The sequence below is a fragment of the Cornus florida genome, unplaced genomic scaffold, assembly GCF_030987335.1.
Source record: "Cornus florida cultivar Cherokee Brave unplaced genomic scaffold, ASM3098733v1 CherokeeBrave_3.0.0_Hap2_Chr02, whole genome shotgun sequence".
Lineage (NCBI taxonomy): Eukaryota > Viridiplantae > Streptophyta > Magnoliopsida > Cornales > Cornaceae > Cornus > Cornus florida.
The window spans coordinates 14,270,164-14,292,812 of record NW_026775572.1 but is presented as its reverse complement, the minus strand read 5'-3'; the positions used below and the strand labels follow the sequence as shown (position 1 = coordinate 14,292,812).

Here is a 22,649-nt window from a genome sequence, read left to right as displayed (position 1 = left end):
ACAAAGTTTTAAAAACGGATAAGTTTAGCCCCTAAGGGAAAAATTATAATTTTCAGAAAGTTATGGGTGCTACCGTGCATACCATTAGATAGATAGCAAAAAATTAATGAATTTAGACTCAAAAATCACTTGATTCGGAAATCGGACGGAAGAGAAAAGTCAAAAACAAGAATGGGCGTCGCTGTGGCCAAGAGGCTTTTATATATATATATATATTCTTTCTTATTTCTTACATATTTTTTCCCTTTTTTCATTAAGTTTTACAACTCTAATTAGATATTAAAAAAACCACTTTTATATTTTTCGCCTAAGGCCTCAAACTATATTGAGCTGCCCTGTCTTTTTTGTTAGAGAGTTTTGGGCACCTGCATACAAGGAAAAATAGAGAGTTTTCATTGGCACGCAGTATTACATAGTAGGTATACAAGGAATTGAAAAAATTTCCCCTTTTTGTTTTTTCCTCCCTTCAATTTATCCTGTTTTTAGACAATTTGAGATACAAAGGGACAATTTGAAGCATTTTTAATAGGGGTAAAATCTTACCACAAGTAAATGACAGGGTAATAGTGTCCAGAAATCAGGGTGGGGTTTCAGTATATCAACCCCTAAATCAATGTTATGCTTTGTTTGCCCAACAACCATATCAGTGGATATGTAAATCAACAAGACAAATCTTAGTTAAAACGTCTTTGCTACAAAGCTATCACTAAACTTTTGGGCATAATTAGTTCAAAAACCCATGATCAGAGTGTGATGATGATGAATAAGTAAGAAAATTAACATACATGGCCCATGATCAGGAAAAACAAAGTGTCCCAAACCTATGTGTGCTCTTTTTCTTTTTCTTTTTTTACTTCCAATTTTTAGTAAATAGTTTTGTTATTGGTACTCCAGAAAAGTCTCCAATGCTCCAATACTCCTCAAGGGACTGAGCCAATTAAGGCCTAGGGGGGCGCCCCTAGGCCCCCCTCTGAATCTTGACTCCGCCCCTGCTCCTCAATATGCAAAAATAGAAAATAACCCCCTTCTTTGTATGTTTCATGTTTCCACTATCCTCACCTCTCTAGGCCTTAATATTTACATGTAACTGGATGAAATTAACGAAACTTGAAAGTTGAAATATGTATGCAACTTTCATTTTCATTTTGAGTGAAAGCTATAACGTTTCCCCCCAGTACTCTCACTTTGTTCATGCTGGATGAAATATACAGCATTCCCGCCTTTCAATCCTACCATGCAGTGTGTAGAAACTATTCATTGCAGGACGCAATGTCATTTAGTTTTATATCTACTGTTGAGGGAAAATTAAGCTGCATTAGGGTTAACTTCAAAGTTCAAACCAATTTAATTGCCACATCTGACAATTTCGGGTATTTAACTTCAAAGTCTTCCGTGCCATGTTTCTTCAACATGGATCCAAGTCGACACCTTCTAGCTAGAGAGTACAAGACCAGCTTGGAGATAGAGAACAATACAATGCATGCTATTAAAGTTATTGATATTAGACAATACTTCTTTGTCGCGAACTATTTGCATTTCAAGACAAAGATTTCAAACATTTAAAGTCACCCACAGATAACATTTGATTGAAATAAATTTGAGATAGAAGAATAATTACAAAAATTGAAAACTAACTACTTACAGCAAAGCTCAAAATAAAGTTTTGGCAACGAAAGAAACCCACCAAGGTAGTAGTAGGGCTACAAGGCTCTCAAATGCTTAAACTTCCTGGTGGCAACTTGTGTTGCTCAGTTGCACACAAAGAAATAACCAAAATCACAACGTCTGAGTCTCACTTTTCATTTATCCATCCACACAATTACAAATCTTAGAGGAACTGAGCAGGTTCGGATTTCGCTGCATAACCAAATTTACATGTATTGTACTTCTTGTATACTCCGGTGAGTTTCCCTGTCCCAGCTTTCTGATGAAACCTAACCATTAGTCTCGAGCATTCCCTGTTAGCACATAATAAAAAAGTATTGTCTGATTTTTTCATCATTTCCTAAGAAACTAGAATGAAACATGGAAAAAGGAAATGTAGTAATAACCCACCTAAGCTGGTCTTCTGAGTAATTGGTGTGCCACTCACTTGTTTTAGTCCACTGCTTAGACCTATAAAGACTACACTGAGCAGTGTAAATTGCTGCTGCTGCAAGCAAAGATGGCGGGTACTGTAGCATTTCATACTCTACCAGGCAGAGTTCAATGATGAAGAAGGACAGAAGCTCAACCTGTCATTTCATAAAAAAATATATATATATACCATCATCAATCAATATTGTTAATTTTTTTCCTGATTTAGACCATTCACCTAAAATGCAGTTAATTTGGTACTAACAGTTTTGTCGGATTGAGCTGCCTTGAGAAATCTCCTCATAAAAACATATGGGGTTGGAACGGACATGTTGAATTGTAGTGTATTCACCATTAGTTTCTCCTATGGGCATCACAGAAGAAGATCAAGATCAGCATAAATAAAGAACTTTTCAAAGGTTCCAAGGATATAAGAAGTGATAGTCATCAAAGAAAGTACCATTTCAATAACTTCTTCTCTCATATAAGCCTTATCTGATATATGAACTAATTCCTCCACAAATGGGACTGATACCTCCTCATACTTGCATGCTAATAGCATTGCGGTCACACCAACTAATTGGAGTTTCTTTCTGACCACCATTTGGCGTTCTAAGAATCTGTCAATAAGATTGACAGTGAGGAACAACGTCTCCTCCATGAGTTCAAACTTGCAGTGCACCTGTTAATTCAATCAAGCCAATTGGTGATCCATTCACTGGGTTCAAATACCAATCAATATAGCATTTTAATGGCATTAACAATTCCGCTTGAATAAATACATGACAGGGATATGGATCCACCATTTGCAAATTTATCTAGCTAAAATAAAATGATGTCATTTTATAAAATCGTAAGAAAATTGACCCTACAAGTATCCCCTCAGAGAATTAAACTAAGGTCAAAATCAGATACCTCGATAAGCCAGTCGATGAGGATGGCTCTCATCTTCTCATTAATGTCAAATTGATGCACCATATAATTTGGAGAGACACAGCCAGAGTTCTGCACAAGAAGACTAGATTCAGATGGCAAATATATTCAACAGAAGATACTAATTATTATTATCCATACTCTTCAAACCACTTTTCTAACTGCTGAACCATCTCATCAATTAATACTATCAGATTGTTAGATTACTAAATAAATTTTTTAAATATCCAATCCACCTGACATTTCAAACAGATTGTCTATCAATCTCCTTCTTATGGCAGAACAATTAAATGTTCACTTCCATAAGTTGAAAACTAAATAAATTGTTTATCACTCAAGAGCTACCAAGTTTGGTTGCTGAGGGATATGTATGAAAATAAAATTAAAAGATAGATTAAATCTTCAATTCGCCATAAGTTGAAAACAAAAACTCCATTAAACCCAACAAAAACAACTAATTGACACACTTGAGATTAGTATTCCAGTTTTTATTTTTTTTGGTAAATCAAAACAATGGAGGGTCTTAACATACAAAGCATTGTGTAGATCAATCGTCTAAAGTCTAAACATACAAAATACTATATAAGTGGGATAATAACAGGTTAAATTTCCTTCATAAAGCAAGTATGCTGCTGATAGCTAATGCAAATTTACCTCAGTTTTTCTGTAGTAAGCATAGATATCATCAATGTACTCAACAACTGCAAGAGGATTTTTCACATCACTGTTGTCAATATCCAGAATAGGGTCCTCAACAACATCTTCCATTTCAATCTCCACCTACATAATTTAAAAACTTCAATGATGTTCTCCACCAAGATATCTACAAACCAACTTCAATAAAAACAAGGTCACTAGTTGAACATACCATCTGATCAATTTCATTCATCATTGCTTCAGTGTGCTTCACGAACATTGGGACCGGAACATCAGAAGTTTCCTCATAACCATCCACATCTATGCTTGTACAATATTCTTCCAATCCATGTGAATTTGAGGCTGCTAGAGTTGGTTTCTTAGTTTCCTACAAAAATCATCCATTAAAGAAACATCAATCCCAGTATACTAAACAGAGAAAAGTGGATTACAAGACTCAATCCAACTCAACAAAGCCTTATTTGGACTCAATTAGGAAATAACAAACTCTTATTTTGAGGTATAAAAAATAGTACTTCATGGCAAGTCTGCTGATGGCTCATCAATTGTGCTGCAAACTTCCTAAAGAAACATCAAAGAAGGTCAAACTTAATTTTAAAAGAGGAAGAAGTGGGAATCAAGAAAAAATATTGAATCCAAAACCTTTTAATCGACCCATATGCAGATACTGATGTGTTCTTGTTGCAGTTCTCAACTTTCCTGCACACAAATAAAATTCAAATAAATCACAGAAATTGAAAAAGACTATAAAAAAATTAAAAAAAGTGGTTGTAATGAAACAAAATCCTAAGATAAACCTCAGATCAGTATAATAGAAATTACCCTAAGAATCCAGTTTTGTTGAGTAGAGAAGGGCAAAGGGTAGCTCCTATTATATTCTGATCTATGTTGCTCAGAGCCTGTCGATGATTTTGAGTAGTACTCTGCTGGGGAAACTTGGCACCCATTCTCAAACCTCCTTTTGAATTCAACAGAAAGAAAAAAAAAGAGTCTTAAGTCTTTAAGTATGAAGTTCGGCAGCTAAATAAACTACATTTGATATGGAGTACACAACCAAATCTTCAGAAAAGAAAGAGAAATTGGGAAGAAAATTCATGTTGAAATTAGACTACCTTGAAGATGTGATGGTCTGTTGATAACTGGATTGTTCTCAAGTGATCCACCCATTTTAATTTCCTTCAAGACCAACCTACAAGAAACCCAAACCCAATTCCACGAAACCTTTAAAAGACCAAGAATATCAGTTATGCATAAATTTTTTAGGGGTCTACATTTATATATATATATATATATATATATATATAGAGAGAGAGAGAGAGAGAGAGAGAGATGAGGATGATGAGCAACATAACCAAGATCATATAAACGTAACGCAGCACCAATTAATGAAAAAGAAAACAACTACCTCTGTTTTATGCTTGTTGTCTCTCTGAATCAAATGGATCGAAGGTGTGAAGCTTCGAACTCCAAATCGAAAAAGAAAGGCAACTCATGAAATTAAAGCAGAATTGGACGCATTTATCTCCAAATCTCTCTCTCTATTTCTGGTTCTTTTCTGCGATTTGATGGATGATTTAATAACAAAGAAAGAAATTGAATTGGGAATGAAAGTCACCTGGAAAATAAAACGGAAAAATCGGGGACATGTAAGTAATGTGTTTTGAAAATAACGGCTACTGAATAGTGACCGTTCGATCTAAATAAAGATGTAAAGTCGCGTTTGTCTGATTAACGGTTAAAAATTGTGACTTGCGTGGCATAGCCTAGAAGGGGTACGCTCTTCACCACCGACATCACACATGGGATGGAGCTAGGTGCAAGTCAGTTGGGCCAAGGCCGACCCAATCCGAGTTAGAGGTGGGCTTAGATTAGGTTGCTTCTGGATTAGGGTGGAGTTTGGGTCCATCTCGTGTTTTTGTCCTCTTCAAGCTTGTTTGAAGAAATTTCAAAAAACATAGTTTGTTTGTAGATTAATTAAAGCTCTTAATTAAATACATACTTATTCAAGACTCTATCATAATGGCATGTATTGATTTTTTAATTTTCATTAAAGAATCCGATCCAAAAACTTAAATTATTAAGTACTCAAACTTGTAATGCTCTCGTTATAGTCGGGTCACCCTGCTTATTCAGGGTAACGGACCCAGACACCTTTGGGTGAGATATTTGCCATGACACTGAATTAAAGACCAGACCTAATGGTAACGGATGGACGTTTGCTTTAGTGTTGCATACATATCCATTTATACTCAATTCGCTTCCCATTCGAATCTGATGTAGAATACATCTAACATCAACGATGATCAACCCTCGTGCTAACCTTCTCTAATCCGAGGTTGGGCTTAATCAAGGCTTAAATAGTTGTGCAAATAGTGTGGTTGAACTACTTAAGCAGTTGAGCTAACCTAACTAATCCGCAAGTGCCCCTAAAGAAAGTTAGGGCCTACTTGGTTTATTTTTTGAGAAATGAAAATCGAAAAATTATACAAAAATTTGCTTAGTTTTTGAAAACTTAATTAAAAAAATGTTTGCTTTTAGATAGCTCACTTTTATATTTCTCTCAAAATAATTTTTCATTTTTTGAGTGACAAACCAAAAGGTCATTAAATCCCAACTGTCTAGAGTTCTGAACCCCATTATTGATTCAATTCGGTCTCGCGTGGAGAAGAATATGTTCCTCTCTTTCAGCCACTGCATAGGTTAGTTGGTTTGGTTTTGGGCCATGGCCTTGTTTGACGTGCTTTTGATGTTTAGTCATGTAGTCATATTTGTTCGCCGTCTTTCAATATATATATTTTTTTCATTGACAAGAAACACTTATCTATTCACTTTTGTTGGTGTGAGGACTTGAATCTCGACCTTCTATTTTAAAAAATAATAAAATACCATTAGACTATAAGACCCTTAGTATGCCTATAAGTTATGCCATATATTATTTGTACAATTGTTTTTGATTTTATATATTAATTTTTATCGATAAAAAAATTGGTTTGATTTACAATTTTTTTTAAAAAAATAGTTATTTCAAAAACTAAGTTGAACATTGCATACTTTGAGAGTAGATAATTAAATTAAACTTGCTTTGAACATAAATAATATCCAAAATGTTAGGTCTTTTATTACTTAAATTTTCACATCTAAAAAATGCAAAACTAAACAATGGTCTAGGGATGGCAATTTGACCCGCCCCCACCCCGGCTCGTTTTTGACGGTTATGGGGGACCGTTTAGCTTATTTGGGCGGGAATGGTTTGATGTAATAAAAATTCGCACGGGTTTGGTGCAGGGGCGGGGTGAGGTCGCCCCGCACCGCCCCACCCCGCCCTGTTTAGATAAGCAAATTACTTAAGTACCCTTATTTCATTAGTATATATATTTCCCAGTATATATATTAAGTACCCTATATAATAATATTAAAGTAACAAATGAATTTGATCAGAAAGAAAGTTGCAATAGTGAAGAACTAAAGATGAGGGGAAAAAAATAATAAATTTATTTCTACAATAAATAAATTATGGTCTTAAACAGGGCAGGGCGGGTACCCGCGGGGGTAAAAATGTTAAACGGTTACGGGGATGGGGTGAAAAGTCCTCCCGTTTTTGCGGTTTTGGGCGGGGATGGGGGCGGGATTTTTAAACTGTTGCGGAGGCGGGGGAGGATACACCCGCCCAAACCCGCCCCCGTTGCCATCCCTACAATGGTCTTTATAATTTTAAACTTTTCTCTGAATATTAATAGAGTAGGTTAATATTAAATGTTTTTAAGTTGTTTTAGGTATTTTTAATCTATAAGGTAAAGTGCAAAAAACTCTATGGACTATTGCCCTTTTGCAAATACCTCATCTGAACTATTAATTTATTGCAAATATGGACAAATTCATCGTAAAAAACTATTTTACCCTTTCTTATTAAAATTGTCATTTCTTATTAAATTATCTTTTCTTATATTTTCTCTTATTTAAAAATTAATTATACATTTACCTTAATTTTATAATTAGTTTCAATTTATCATAAAAATGAAAGATAACAAATAGATTAGTAGCTACCATTTTCTAAAATGAGTAACTTATTATAATAAAACTTATTATATTCACTTTAAAAAAAAATTAGTGTAAAAAAAATACATTCTTTTTCATACAATATTCATGAAAATTTAATAAATTACTTAAATAAATAAAAAATATATCTTCTTTTTTATGCAATATATTCATGAAAAATTAAAAAAAAAATTACTTAAATTATTTTAAAATTTTCTACTTAAGATTTTTATTTAAATAATTAATTCCAAAATTGAAGGAAAAATAATGCAAACTTAATGGAGAATATTTCATCAAATTAGTATTTTTTTTTTTCATAATTTATTTCAACAAGAGAAATAGATCAAGTGTAATTCAATAAGAAAGAGTATTGTGGTCATTTAATTAAAATAGTCTAAGGTAATGGGCATTTTGCAACTAAATGTGATAGTTGAAATGATTTTATGCACAAATTTTTTTTCAAGGGAGTTATCTTGAACATGCATGGCGCAGTTAAAAAAAAAAAGAAAAGAAATATATATATATATATTAAAAAAGCATGTTTGGACGAGTAGATTGCGGTCTTGAATGAAAGTCTAACGTGAATACCATGTAATTTTTTTGTACTTTTATATTTCGTTTTTATTTTCTTTGTTGGTAAAGAAAATTAGGGCTCCGCAGACCGCGTGTTAAAGGTACGTGCCCAACTCGACATATGAAATGTTACCTCTAATTCATCCCTGCATCTGAAATGTTCAACTATAATTCAATCATAATCAGACTTTCAACACTAATTGCTCTACCCAAACCAAACTCATTCTTGTATTTTTAAACTCAAATTTGTAACTCGGGGAGAGATTGCGGGCTAAAAAGTTCAGTTAATTTGGTTACCCATGTGACCATAAATTTTAATGTGATCTAGATGTTGTTTCAAAATAAATTACTTCTAAACATAAAAGTTTATAAAACTTATTGTAAATTTTTAATAAATTATAAATAATAAATTTAAATTTAAAAAAAGAATTGTGATCATAATTTGAATATAATATGTAATTTATTTAAAATAAAATATATATTAAAATAATATTAAAATTTGGGCTCGAATTGGATTCAGGTTGCTAGATCCTCATTCCAAGTTCAACCTTAAATAAGTTCTAACTTAAAATTTTTTAAAACCAAACACAACTCTAATTATAAAAATAATTGCTCAAGTCCTGAAAATTTAGACCAGACAGAGTTATGAAGAAAGTAAATAAAAATTAAAGTGCGACTAAGTCTACTATATGTAGTTTCCTATAATTTATCTATTTTTACGTTTATTATATTTTTAGTGATGCTGTTATTTTAACATACAATTGGATAGGATACAGAAGGTATTTCTAGCACAGTACTTCTGGTATTTCTAGCACAGTAGAAGAAGTGTTGTTATCTAATCTACTGCTTGAATGAATAAAACTCCAACAGGATCAAAGTTTATTTTATGGTGAAAAATTCGTTGAATAACACTGATTATTAAGGTAAATTTGATTTGATATACATTTAGTTTAAAATGATAACAGTAGGATTTCATATCAATCACAGATCCATTTCCATTTCTAATACCCGTCTATAAATATTACCTCTCTTAGGCTATATTTGGTAAGGTGGGTTTGAAGGGGAGGATAATATTAGTTATAAAGGAAAGGAAAGGGAAGGGAAATGAAGGATAAATTTAACCCCCTGTCATGTTTGGTTGGTTAATGAAGAAAAAGAAATGAAAGTATAATGATCATGTTTGGGAAAATAAAGAAAAGAGAAGTATTTTAGTAAATTTACTATTATACCTTTTTAATTTTTAAAAGAAATATTTATAAATTTAAGTATGTAATATTTGAAAAAAAAAAAAAAAAAAAAAAAACCATATAACAAACCGTATGTAATATATATATATATATATATATATATATATATATATATATAATATTTTTAGGGCAAATCATTTTAGCCTCCCTGCCTCCATCTCTATTCTCGTCCTCAACTCTGAACTTGCCCTCTCTCTCTCTCTCTCTCTGCAATGCAAATACAAGAATCAGAAGTTCAAAACCCATATATTTCAATTTATATATTTGTCTGCAAGAATCAAAACTACAAAACCCATATCGGCATCATTTCAAATTGTTCAAAAAATCAAAACCCAATTTCAGCCATATAGATCTTTCAGTTTCCATTGCCTTTCCAATTCGGGTTCGCCGTTCGCAAGCTTCAGCCGGCCCTCTTTCTCTCAACTCTCGAGCTTGCCCCCCTCTCTCTCTCTCTCTGCAATTGGGAAGGGTTTGTACATATGGGTTTTGTGTGTAATCAAGGGTAATTTTGGCATAAGAAATCACCCACCAAGCCTCTCCTTCCCTTTCCTTCCGTTTCCGCCCATTTTTGGGAGGTTAAGAACTCTACTGTAGAAGCCTTGTGTTAACCCTCCAAACCCTCCCCTCTCTTTTCCTTTCCTTCCACCAATGTTACCCAAACACAATTTTTTAATCACCTTCCATCACATTCCCTTTCCTTTCCTCCCATTTTCACTCTACCAAACTGAGCCTTAGTAACCTAATACCCTCTCTTTGTAATTTTACAAAATTGTCACATTGCAAGTGGAGTCCTTCCCAGACATGGTCGGTCACACACTCGAATACCATGTATATATACATATATATATATATATATAATGTTTTTGTAAATAATGTTATAGAGTTTTATAGAAAATAAAACAGTTAATTTGTGGTAGATTTTATAAAAATTATTTTATTTTCTTTAAATATATTATTGTTTAATTATATTTTCGTTTATTAAAAAACCCATAATAAATAGATATATAAGTAATATGTGTTAGAATTTTATAGAAACTCTCAAACTCTTTTAAAACTTCTTTTTATATCAATTAATAAATAATTTTTTATATTAACAATACTTGTCTAATTAGATTTTCTTTTATTAAAAAACTCAAAATAAATAGATAAACAGTATTTGTATTAGAGTTTTTATAGAAAATCTTAAAATATATCTTTGTCTAATATATTATAATTTTATTAAAAATAAAATAGGTAATTAGTGGTAGAGTTTTTTAGTCTAATTAGGTTTTCTTTTATTAAAAAACTTATAATAAATAAGTAAATAAATAATTTGTGTTAAATTTTAATAGAAACTCTTTTAAAAACTTTTTTTATATCAATTAATAAATATTTTTAAATTTTAATAATTCTTGTCAAATTATATTAGCTTTTATTAAAAAAAAAATCGTAATAAAAAGTAGCTTGTGATAGAATTTTAGAAAAATTATTTTATTTTTTATATCAATTAAAAAATACTTTTTATTTTAATAATTCTTGTCTAATTAGAATTTCTTTTATTAGAAAACTTATAATAAATAAATAAATACGTAATTTGTGTTAAAGTTTAATATAAACTTTTTTAAAAATTCTTTTTATATCAATTAATAAATTTTTTGATTTTCATAATTCTTGTCTAGTTAGATTTACTTTTATTAAAAAATTCATAATAAATAGATAAATTGGTAATTTGTGTTACAATTTTTTTATGGAAACTCTTTTGAACCTCTTTTTATATCAATTAATAAATAATTTTTTATATTAGTAATACTTATCTAATTAGATTTTCTTTTATTAAAAAACTCACAATAAATAGATAAATAGGTAATTTGTGTTAAAGTTTTATAGAAACTCTTTATTATGTAGATTTTAGTGTTTATATTTTATATATATAAATAAATAAATACTGAAACTCTTTGCACATCTAATAATAGTATAGATAAAAACTCTTTTTAATTAATATTGAAACTCTTTGGCAGAGTTTCTATTTTACTCTGTAATTCTAGATTTCTAGAATTCTCAATTTATGTACCCCTTCCTCCATGCATCTATTTGTAGGCTTATTAGATTAATAAGATTATGACATGTGGTATTTTCTGATAACGACATAATCATAACAAGGCGGGGCCATTATATTGTGATAATTATCCATTAAAAATAACTATTCTTTTTATATTGAACTAAAAATAAGGGTTTTATATAGAATGTGATTAATATTATTAGGTAATTTTGAAACTAATAAATATATTTTATTTTAATAATTCTTGTCTAATTAGATTTACTTTTATTAAAAAAAAAAACCCACAATAAATAGGTAATTTGTGTTAGAGTTTTAAAGAAACTCTTTTAAAACCTCTTTTTATATCTATTAATACATAATTTTTAATATTAATAATATTTGTCTAATTAGATTTTCTTTTATTAAAAAACTCATAATAAATAGATAAATAAGTAATTTGTGTTAGAGTTTTATAATAACTCTTTAAATATATCTTTGTCTAGTGTGATAGAATTTTATTAAAACTAAAATAGGTAATTTGTGTTTATAGAAATTATTTTATTTTCTTTAAATATATTCTTATCTAATTAGATTTAATTTTATTAAGAAACTCATAATAAAAGCTAATTTGTGGTAGAGTTTTAGAAAAATTATTTTGTTTTATATATCAATTAATAAATATTTTTTTATATTAATAATTATTGTCTAATTAGATTTTCTTTTATTAAAAATTTCATAATAATAAATAGATAAATAGGTTAGTTTAAATTTTATTATTTAGATTTTAATTTTTAAAATATTTTTTTATATAAATAAATAAATACTTAAATACTGAAACTCCTTGGACATCTAATAATAGTATAGATAAGAACTCTTTTTATATCAATTAATAAATATTTTTTATATAAATACTTAAATTCTTTGCAGAGTTTATGTATTTTACTCTAGAATTCTGGATTTATAGAATTTTTAATTTCTATATCCCTTCCTCCTTCCTCTATTCCACTATTTATAGGCTTCTTGGATTGGTAGGATGATGACAGGTATATTTTTCTGATAATTACATAATCATAAATAATCATAACTGAGCCGAGCCAGTTATAATGTGATAATTATCTATTAAAAATAACTATTCTTTTTATATTGAACTAAAAATAAGAGTTTTATATAGAATGTGATTGATTTTATTATAATTTTTAAACTTTTATAGAAACTATTTTTATATGAATTAATAAATATTTTTTTATATATAAATAAATAAATACTGAAATACTGAAACACGTTACATTATTTTATTATGCGATTTTTAATTAATAAATATATATATTTTTAATAATTCTTGTCTAATTAGATTTACTTTTATTATAAAAAAAACTCATAATAAATAGATAAATAAGTAATTTGTGTTAGAGTTTTATAGAAACTCTTTTAAAACTCTTTTTATATCAATTAATAAATAATTTTTTATATTAATAATACTTGTCTAATTAGATTTCCTTTTATTAAAAAACTCATAATAAATTGATAAACAAGTAATTTGTGTTAGAGTTTTATAGAAACTCTTTAAATATATTTTTGTCTAGTGTGATAGAGTTTTATTGAAAATAAAATAAGTAATTTGTGATAGAATTTTATAGAAATTAATTTATTTTCTTTAAATATATCATTGTCTAATTAGATTTAATTTTATTAAGAAACTCATAATAAAAGCTAATTTGTGGTTCATTTTTAGAAAATTTATTTTGTTTTATATATCAATTAGTATTTCTTGTCTAACTAGATTTTCTTTTATTAAAAAATTCATAATAACAAATAGATAAATAGGTTAATTTAAATTTTATTATGTAGATTTTAGTGATTTAAATATTTTTTTATATAAATAAATAAATACTTAAATATTGAAACTCTTTGCAAATCTAATAATAGTATAGATAAAAACTCTTTTTATATCAATTAGTAAATATTTTTTTATATAAATAAATAAATACTGAAACTCTTTGGCAGAGTTTTCGTATTTTACTTTGGAATTCTGGATTTCTAAAATTCTTAATTTCTGTACCCCTTCCTCCTTCCCTCTATTTATAGGCTTCTTGGATTAATAAGATAACGACATGTGTCTTTTTCTTATAATTACATAATCTTAATTAGGCCGGGTCGGGTATATTGTGATAATTATCCATAAAAAAAAAAAAAATTATTTTTATATTGAACTAAAAATTAGAGTTTTATATAGAATGTGATTGATTTTATTAGGTAATTTTTAGAGTATTATATAAAATATTTTTACAAAATCTATTTTTATATCAATTAATAAATATTTTTCTATATAAATAAATAAATACTGAAATATAGAAACACTTTGCATGATTTTATTAGGTAATTTTCAATTAATAAATATTTTTGATTTTAATAATTGTTGTCTAATTAGATTTACTTTTATTAAAAAACTTATAATAAATAGATAAATAGGTAATTTGTACTTAAATACTGAAACTCTTTGCACATCTAATAATAATATATATAAAAACTCTTTTTATTTCAATTAATAAATATTTTTTTATATAAATAAATAAATACTAAAACTCTTTGGCAGAGTTTCTGTATTTTACTCTGAAATTCTGGATTTCTAGAATTCTCAATTTCTATACCCATTCCTCCTTCCTCCATGCATCTATTTATAGACTTCTTGGATTAATAGGATGATGACATGTATCTTTTTCTAATAATTACATAATCATAACTGGGCCGGGCCAGTTATATTGTGATAATTATTGATAAAAAATAACTATTCTTTTTATATTGAACTAAAAATTAGAGTTTTATATAGAATGTGATTGATTTTATTAGGTAATTTTTAGAATTTTATATAAACTATTTTTACAAAAACTATTTTTATATCAATTAATAAATATTTTTTTATATAGATAAATAAATACTGAAATACTGAAACACTTTGTATGATTTTATTAGGTAATTTTTAATTAATAAGTATTTTTGATATTAATAATTCTTGTCTAATTAGATTTACTTTTATTAAAAAAAAAAAAACTCATAATAAATAGATAAATAGGTAATTTGTGTTAGAGTTTTATAGAAACTCTTTAAAAACCTCTTTTCATATCAATTAATAAATAATTTTTTATATTGACAATACTTGTCTAATTAGATTTTCTTTTATTAAAAAACTCATAATAAATAGATAAATAAGTAATTCGTGTTAAAGTTTTATAGAAACTCTTTAAATATATATATTTGTTTAGTGTGATATCATTTTATTGAAAACAAAATTAGTAATTTGTGATAGAATTTTATAGAAATTATTATATTTTTTTAAAATATATCCTTATCTAATTAGATTTAATTTTACTTAGAGACTCATAATAAAAGCTAATTTATGGTAGAGTTTTAGAAAAATTATTTTGTTTAATATATCAATTAATAAATATTTTTATATTAATAAATCTTGTCTAATTAGATTTTCTTTTATTAAAAAATTCATAATAATAAATAGATAAATAGGTTAATTTATGGACCATTTGGTCAAGCACAATTGATTTTAGATTGAATTTTAATTTTATTAGGTAATTTTGAGTTTTATACAATTTATATCGTGTGATATAATAATTAATGAGAGCTTTTTATTGGGAATTAAACTCTTTTTATATTTTGTTAATTTGAATTTTATTAGGTAATTTTGAGTTTTATAGAATTTATATCAATTAATAAATAAAAACTGAAACTTTTTGCACAAAGGCCGAAAAAATAGTACTACACTTGATCTTAGCCAAAAGACCAAGAAAAGTTAGCCAAAAGGCCGACCTAAAAAAATTTAGTACTACACTTAATTTTAGCCAAAAGGCCGAGAAGGTGTGATTATTATTTCTTTACCTCTATAGTTTTATAAGAGGATTTCATGTAATCCTTTCTACTTAAAACTAATGTGGGACTTTGTAATTTGAATTAAACTCTTTTTATATTTTGTTAATTTGAATTTTGTTAGGTAATTTTGAGTATTATAGAATTTATATCAATTAATAAATAAATACTGAAACACTTTGCACATTTAATAATAGTATAGATATATATATATACACACACTTGCGGATTAATTAGGTTGAAAAGTAGTGTAGCTCAACCACACTATTTACACAATTACAACTCTCTAAAAGTCTCTCATACCCTCCGAACAACTCTAAAAGACTTTACCACCTATAAATTCTGAACTTCTCTCATACTTTCCGAACAACTCTTAAAAAAGAGATAATGATCCTCTAAGTTAAAAGTTCTCTACATTGTCATAAGTTAAATTACTTACACATTAAAATATGGCATTTTTAAGTAAATCTATGGCTAAAATTACACAAATCCGCCAATTTAATAAGACTTAAAATATTGCGTCGTTTTAGGGATCCAATAGATCTAATATTTTTAATTGTTTTGATATTCTTAGTTGTTGTAATCTTCCGATTTTCCATGATTTTTTATTTTTTATTTTTCATCAAATCCGGTAGAGTACATAGAATGTAACTACATGAACGTGTTATATGATTCAACAGATAATTCAATAGGGAGTTTTCACTAACCGCGTTTCTTCCTATAGCCCTAAAACGACACAATATTTCAAGTTTTATTAAATTGGTTGATGTGGTGTAATATTAGCCATACATTTACTTAAAATGTCATGTGTCAATGTGTAAGTGATTCAACTTATGATAATGTAGAGGGCTTTTAACTTGGAGGATCCTTGTCCGAGACTCTGGGTGGAAGGAAGACCCCCTAATTTTTTGAATTTTTTTGAAGTATAGGTAAAAATAAAAATAGTATGGCATATATGGTATAAAATCTATACTTGGACCCCTAAAAAAACTTCTCTCTTTTATTAACATTTAACAAAAGAGATTTAATTGACTACTATAGAACTTTGATAAAAACTAATTCACATAAAAAAAAATTAATTTGACTATCTTAAAATTTTAACTCAAACACATTTCTTTCGTGACCATCTTAAAATCTTTCTAACTCAAGCATGATTATTTCCATAACCATCATTTTTTTTAATTTATTTTTATTGGAATGCTTTTATAAGAATTCTATAAGAAATTAATTTTTACAAAATCTAGAACAAAATTTTTATTTGAAGTTTTGAATATCAACCAAAATCGACGATTGAAGAATCTAAATTCTAATTTTATTAATTTGTTTGTGTTTTTTTTATCATAGTTATTGTTTTGTTAAATTTTCAATTGTTACCTTTTTTTTAAGTTATTTTTGTTTTTCTTAATTTTCGGTAAATAAAGAGAGTGATTTTTGTTAATTTATTTTTGGAGAGTTTTGGTTTTGAAAGGCATTTTATATTTTGGTTTCAAATTACCTATTTTCACACTGCCATTTAATGCTTTTCATCCATACTTTTGACCTTTTTGTTTTGTTTTGTTTCCTACTTGAATTTGTTTGCCGTTTTTCTCCCTAGAGAAAAAAGAGTGTAGAGAGAAAGTTTCACACATAAAGAAAGAATTATCCTTATAATCTCTTATTTCAATGTAACTTCGGGAAAAAAAAATAATAATATCTCTTATTTCATTGCACACATATCACTTACTTCATTGCATATATATATTGATTTGACCTAAAGAATCACTTCTTTCTCATCAATGTAGATGATTTTTATGCACACTGCAACCCAGGTTAATCCCAAAGTTATTTTTGTTCCTTTCTTTATAAATTTTGTATGTATATATGTATTTTTGTGTGGGGGTATGTCTTTTTTTTTTTAGCTTTCTTAAATTTGGATTGGATTAGACTAATTAGTTATGATTTTCTTAATCTCTAGAAAAGTTGAATTTCTCAAAATTTTACTTGGTATATTGTTATATTGATTTTTAGTTTATAAGAATACATAGCATTATTTTCAGATCCAATATATGCATTTTTCAATATTAATACTGTATTATAGTTTTGTTTTGAATTTAAAATAAGTTTCTAAAAAAGTAACAATGTTTATTTATCACTTTTTTTTTTGTTTTTTCACTTGCCAATATTCTTTGATTTTTGTTAGTCAGAAGCGATTTATTGTTGTTTGTTTTTTATTGATATATTGTGTAATGATTATTAATTTGTGCAAGTATTACATGGATTTTTTTTTTTTTTTATAAATTAAAATCTAATTGTTTAATTGAATTTTTTTATAATTTTGGCATAAATCTTATTTGTATTTGTTCAGAAAGTTTATTAAAAAAACTATTTTTTTATTTAAATAAATTGACAAAAGTTTCGATAGATATATTTTTGTACGAATATAATAAATAGTAAAATATTTTTGCCTAAGTAATATTTTTTTTATTTCAAAAGTTCTAGCTAGGCAATGTTGCTTGTAATTTTGGCCACCCAACCTCAAGATCATGGCTCCGGCACCTATAAATTCTGAACTTGCCAAGAAGATATAATATAAAGTCTCCTCAAATTTCGTATTGTAGCATATTTTAAAAAAATATCATCAAATACCAAAAGGAAGTACCAATTAATTGACATTAAGTGAGGAAATAAAACTTTGTTTAGAAGAATTGTGTGACTTAACTATAAAGAGATGATTTCACTTTATTGTATCCAGGAAGCCAAAATCATTTTCCAAATCCAAAATATGGATTATAAAGCATCTGCAGCTGCCCTGAAATATATGGGACATTGGGACAATGCTTAGATAAACAAATATGTGTGTGTGTGTGTGTAATAAAGAAATAAATGAAAAAAGTCACAACGATGAAAAGAATTGGGATTATTACATTATTATTTCAATAACTTCAAAGGGACCTTGCTTGAAACTTGCTCTCATAAAGGGACCTTTTAGATTAGAAAAAAAGCAACTAGTGAGATAACAAGGTGCAACTAATTAGAAAATCAAAGCCAAAGAGAGAGAAAGGCACTAAAGAAGAATCTTTATAAAAAAAAAGCTCTTATATTAATTGGCGATCCTTGTCCATCGTATTTATATTCATTTCGCTTTTCATTTGGATTTGATGTAGGATATTTTTTAACATCAACGATGATCGACTCTCGTGTTAACCTTCTCTAATCCGAGGTTGGGCTAAATCAAGGCTTAAGCAGTTGTGCAAACAGTGTGGTTGAAGTAGTTGTGCAAATAGTGTGGTTGAGCTACACTTATTTCAACCTAATTAATCCGCAAGTGCCCCTGAAGAAAGCTAAGGCCCACTTGGCTCAATTTTTTCAGGAATGTAAATTGAAAAACTATACAAAAATTTGCTTGATTTTTTAAAACTTAATTAAAAAAATGTTTGCTTTTGAATAGCTCTCTTTTATATTTCTCTCAAAACAATTTTAAACCATCCTTAAATCTCCAGTATCAGGAGTTCTGAACTCCATCATTGATTCCATTCGATTTTGCATAGAGAACAATACCATTGCAAAGGTTAGTTGGTTTGGATTTGGGCCATGGGCCTTCTTTGACATGCTTTTGATCTTTCGTTTTCCCTTTGGCTTGTGGCCATTTTTGTAGTTGTTTATGGGAATTTATTTTTTTATTTTTATTTTTTCTATTTACAAGAAACACTCACTCACTTTTGTTCATATGAGAATTTAAATCTGGATCTATTATTTTAAAAGATGAGGAAATACCATTAAATATTGGATTCTAGGTTCTACACCTTTCTTGGCCAACACAAGGAGTACACATATTGCCATGTGAAGAATGAAACGTAACTCTTCTGTCTGTCTGTCTCTCTAATCACCAAATTGAGAATTTAGGACAACTTAAGTTAGTGGGTAAAATTGGTATTTTATAATTAGGTTTTTTTTTTTTAATATAATTTAATAAATAAGGTCATTTTGGTCATTTCAAATCACACAAGCCGGAAAAGTTGATCCGGTGGATCTCGAGGGTATTTGCAATTTGGAAGGTATTTGCAACAAAGTGAAGTTCAGGAGTTTTTTACACTTTTTTTTTTTTTTTTTTTCTTTGGTGCTAAATTTGACTGTTTGTTTGATGGAGTTTGTATTGGAATAAAGAAGTTAGGGTTTTGTCTTTTTGTATATTACACGAAACTATCGAATTAGATTCTTGATTTTTTCTATTGAAATTAGGGTTTTGATTTTGTTTGAATGGTGGTGGCAAAAAGAATTGCAGAGGAGAGAATTGTTAGGGTTACCGGATTGAACGAAGGTTGGGGGAAGGATACCAATTAAATACAGGTAAACCTACATGTATGGGTTAACCCATTAGATATGGGTATGCCCTAAGTGTCATAAAGGGCAGTATTATCTTTTAAAAAAAATTGGTTGATCACATGATCGTAACAGTTGCAGCTTGGGGGATTTTGCCAATATATACATATATGTAGTTTAGGGGATCAACTATCAGAATAGCACTTCGGGGGTTTAATGGGAGAGAAGATAATTCGGGATATTGCACTCTACCCTACTTTTAGTGATGATGTTATTTTAACATACAATTGGATATAAGGATTACATTAAAATATATGTATATATATATTTCTATCAATTTTGGAAGTGAATCATATTTTTTATTTTTGGAAATAGATATAGATTTAGGTTTAAAATGGTAACGGTAAGATTTAATATCAATTCATATCGATCACAGATTTCTTAACAATTCATATCCATCAATTATCCATTCCATTTTTAATACCGTCAATAAATATTAACCCTCTTGTAACCTAGTACCCTCTCTTTTCTTCTCTTTTCTTCATTTTACAAAATCGGCGCGCAAGTGATTATCAATGGAGTCCTACGCAGACATGGTCGGTCACACACTTGAATACCTATATTCATTTCTGCTCTCTCTCTCTCTCTATATATATATATTTGCATTTATATATGTGTTTATTTCTGTATTACGCATCTAAAATACTAATTGTATCTACTTGGACTCTGATTTTGCAGAGTTGTGTTCTGAAAATAAATTTTGAGTGTGGTCTATGTAAGTCTAAGGTGATGGAAGTGCTAGGTTCCATTTGCGGTAATTTTCTTATCTCATATATTTTTCTTTCTCGGAAGTTAAAAGCACCATATCCTCAATGGAGCTTGGTTGTAATGAGACACTCACACTCGTATCCATGGGACCATTTTAATTATTTTAATACTTATTCGATTTAATCGGAATCTAAATAGTTAGAAAAAGACTTTATTAAATGAATTAAAATAATTTTTTTTGTAGGAGTGTATTCGGTGACAATAAATGCAGAGAGAGGGACTGTAGAGGTTGGGGGTGAGGTGGATCCAAATGTGCTACTATGGGCTTTAGCAAATTCCGGAAGTCATGCAGAGTTAGTGTGGGTCAAGTTCAGTAGTCCGAGGAGGAGTTCGGGCTATTCGGGTTATTCGGGTTACTCGGGTTACTCGGGCTATTACAACGATGATTATAGTAGTTCATATGGGTATGGATCATTAGACCAAAGTTATGGTTATGGAATGAATTTACAGTACAACACATCAAGAAGGTTGGATCCATGGTACAATGTAGACTACGGCTACCTGCCACCGGCTAGGTACGTCCCCGGGCTGCCACATATGGATCCATATGAACATGGCAAACCTATCAACGTTTGCAGTATTATGTGATTTTTGGGGGAATATATAGCTGGCAAATATTAGGGTTTCAGTAGTCGATCAACCTGAATGATGGGTTTGAATTTGATTATGGCCCTGTGGGAATGTTGGATAACTTATTATAAATAAATAAACATTTAGTATGGTTTTAATTTACAATTCTTTCTTGTATATATGCATCCTTCTTTAGCATATTCACTAGCACATACTTATATAATCATTGTGAGAATCACCTCAATTAGCCTTTTTCACTTACACTAGATTTGTAAAAAATGTGAATTTTTGGAGTTGAAAACACAAATTTTGTTAAAGCATGCATCAAAAAGGAATAGCAGAATTTGGAGTTCAAAAATAGATCTTCGACAACGTTATAGGGTGGTTTTTCTCTATCAAATTTCCCAAGTGCAAAAGAGCTCTAGGAATATATTGTTGCGTAGCACTGCCAATTAATGTTTCTCTTTGGATTTAGGGTTTTAGGGTTTGTGGTTTCTATGTTTTTGTTGTTATCATTTTGGGTAAGTATCTTAGAATGGAAGCTTGTGGCTCAATTGAAAAGTACAAGTATCTCTGTGTATATCAGTATATGCCAACAGACATCCTTGGACCTTTTTAGCAAACATTTTATTCATTTTTTTTTATTATATATTTTTCTGGATACGAGGATAAAAGAATATCCATCCATTTTCAGCGAATGAGTAACATCTTCCAGAGTTGCAGGTGCAGATTGGAATTTTGCTTCACATATGTCAATTACTAGCCATACATTAAAGGGGCAATATAGGGATTTTTGTGCGTTGTGAGAGGCCAATTGCCGGGGCAATATAGGGATTTTTGTGCGTTGTGAGAGGCCAATTGCCAGGTCAGGTCTCCATTCTATGATACATTCACAGATATATATATATATATATATATATATATATATATAATATGAATTGTTGGACCAGTAGCAATATATTGATCATAATGCCATTGACATTAAACCATTATAATAAGGAGAGCCAATCTTCTTACACTAAGGTTATTTCCTCTCGATTGTCAAATGATTTACTGATGCCTACGTAACAAATATTCAAAATAACATGTTACAAATAAATCGAAACTGATCGAGATTTGTGAACTCATATAAATTTTAAATTAAATTTGTTAAAAAAGTGAAAGAGTCAAAGTTTAAATCTCAATTTTAGATCAAATTAGTTAGTTTATTGTATAATTGTGAAATGTAATATACATGTAAGTGAATAATTCACCCAATTGAGAATGGCCGCTGTAAAAATAAAAATAATAATAAAATTGATGACACTTTGGTCTCACACATTGTAATGTGTTCATACTTACTTTATGAGACATCGAATTGATTAGTAGTTAGCGTCAAGCGTATATTAAACGTTCTTTCTGTTACTTGACAAATTAAGCAATGATGGTGATTGGTGACACTGAAACTATTATGTTTGTTCTTTTATTGACTGAAAAAACTAAGAATTTGGGTGGATCTACTCCAAGCAATCGATTGATTGAGAACAAAATAAAAGGAA

General features: G+C 28.8%; 2 protein-coding genes across 2 annotated transcripts; one reads left to right on the top strand and one right to left on the bottom strand.

The window, feature by feature from the left end:
* Nucleotides 1-1,504: 1,504 nt before the first annotated feature.
* On the bottom strand, nucleotides 1,505-5,278 carry LOC132293779 (G2/mitotic-specific cyclin-2-like). The gene is made up of 12 exons (XM_059791405.1): nucleotides 5,072-5,278; nucleotides 4,779-4,855; nucleotides 4,489-4,624; nucleotides 4,309-4,365; nucleotides 4,182-4,227; nucleotides 3,878-4,033; nucleotides 3,664-3,789; nucleotides 2,992-3,081; nucleotides 2,537-2,758; nucleotides 2,342-2,440; nucleotides 2,056-2,234; nucleotides 1,505-1,958 (listed from the first exon to the last, which is right to left on the bottom strand). Exons 2-12 carry the CDS (start codon nucleotides 4,831-4,833, stop codon nucleotides 1,829-1,831), a joined length of 1,296 nt encoding a protein of 431 aa, XP_059647388.1. The 5' UTR covers nucleotides 4,834-4,855; nucleotides 5,072-5,278; the 3' UTR covers nucleotides 1,505-1,828.
* A 14,943-nt stretch (nucleotides 5,279-20,221) lies between these two features.
* LOC132285568 (heavy metal-associated isoprenylated plant protein 34-like) lies at nucleotides 20,222-21,269 on the top strand. The gene is made up of 3 exons (XM_059787764.1): nucleotides 20,222-20,309; nucleotides 20,452-20,527; nucleotides 20,726-21,269. The coding sequence occupies exons 1-3, from the start codon at nucleotides 20,289-20,291 to the stop codon at nucleotides 21,127-21,129; spliced, it is 501 nt and encodes a 166-aa protein (XP_059643747.1). The 5' UTR covers nucleotides 20,222-20,288; the 3' UTR covers nucleotides 21,130-21,269.
* Nucleotides 21,270-22,649: the final 1,380 nt, after the last annotated feature.

Coding starts and splice junctions, on each gene's coding strand:
- LOC132293779 (XM_059791405.1), bottom strand. CDS start 4,833: ATGGGTGGATCACTTGAGAACAATCCAGTTATCAACAGACCATCACAT. Junction 4,625..4,778: donor CAGACCATCACATCTTCAAG/GTAGTCTAATTT, acceptor TGAATTCAAAAG/GAGGTTTGAGAATGGGTGCC. Junction 2,235..2,341: donor CAGCTCAATCCGACAAAACT/GTTAGTACCAAA, acceptor ATGAAATGACAG/GTTGAGCTTCTGTCCTTCTT.
- LOC132285568 (XM_059787764.1), top strand. CDS start 20,289: ATGGAGTCCTACGCAGACATG. Junction 20,310..20,451: donor TGGAGTCCTACGCAGACATG/GTCGGTCACACA, acceptor CTGATTTTGCAG/AGTTGTGTTCTGAAAATAAA. Junction 20,528..20,725: donor AGTGCTAGGTTCCATTTGCG/GTAATTTTCTTA, acceptor TTTTTTTTGTAG/GAGTGTATTCGGTGACAATA.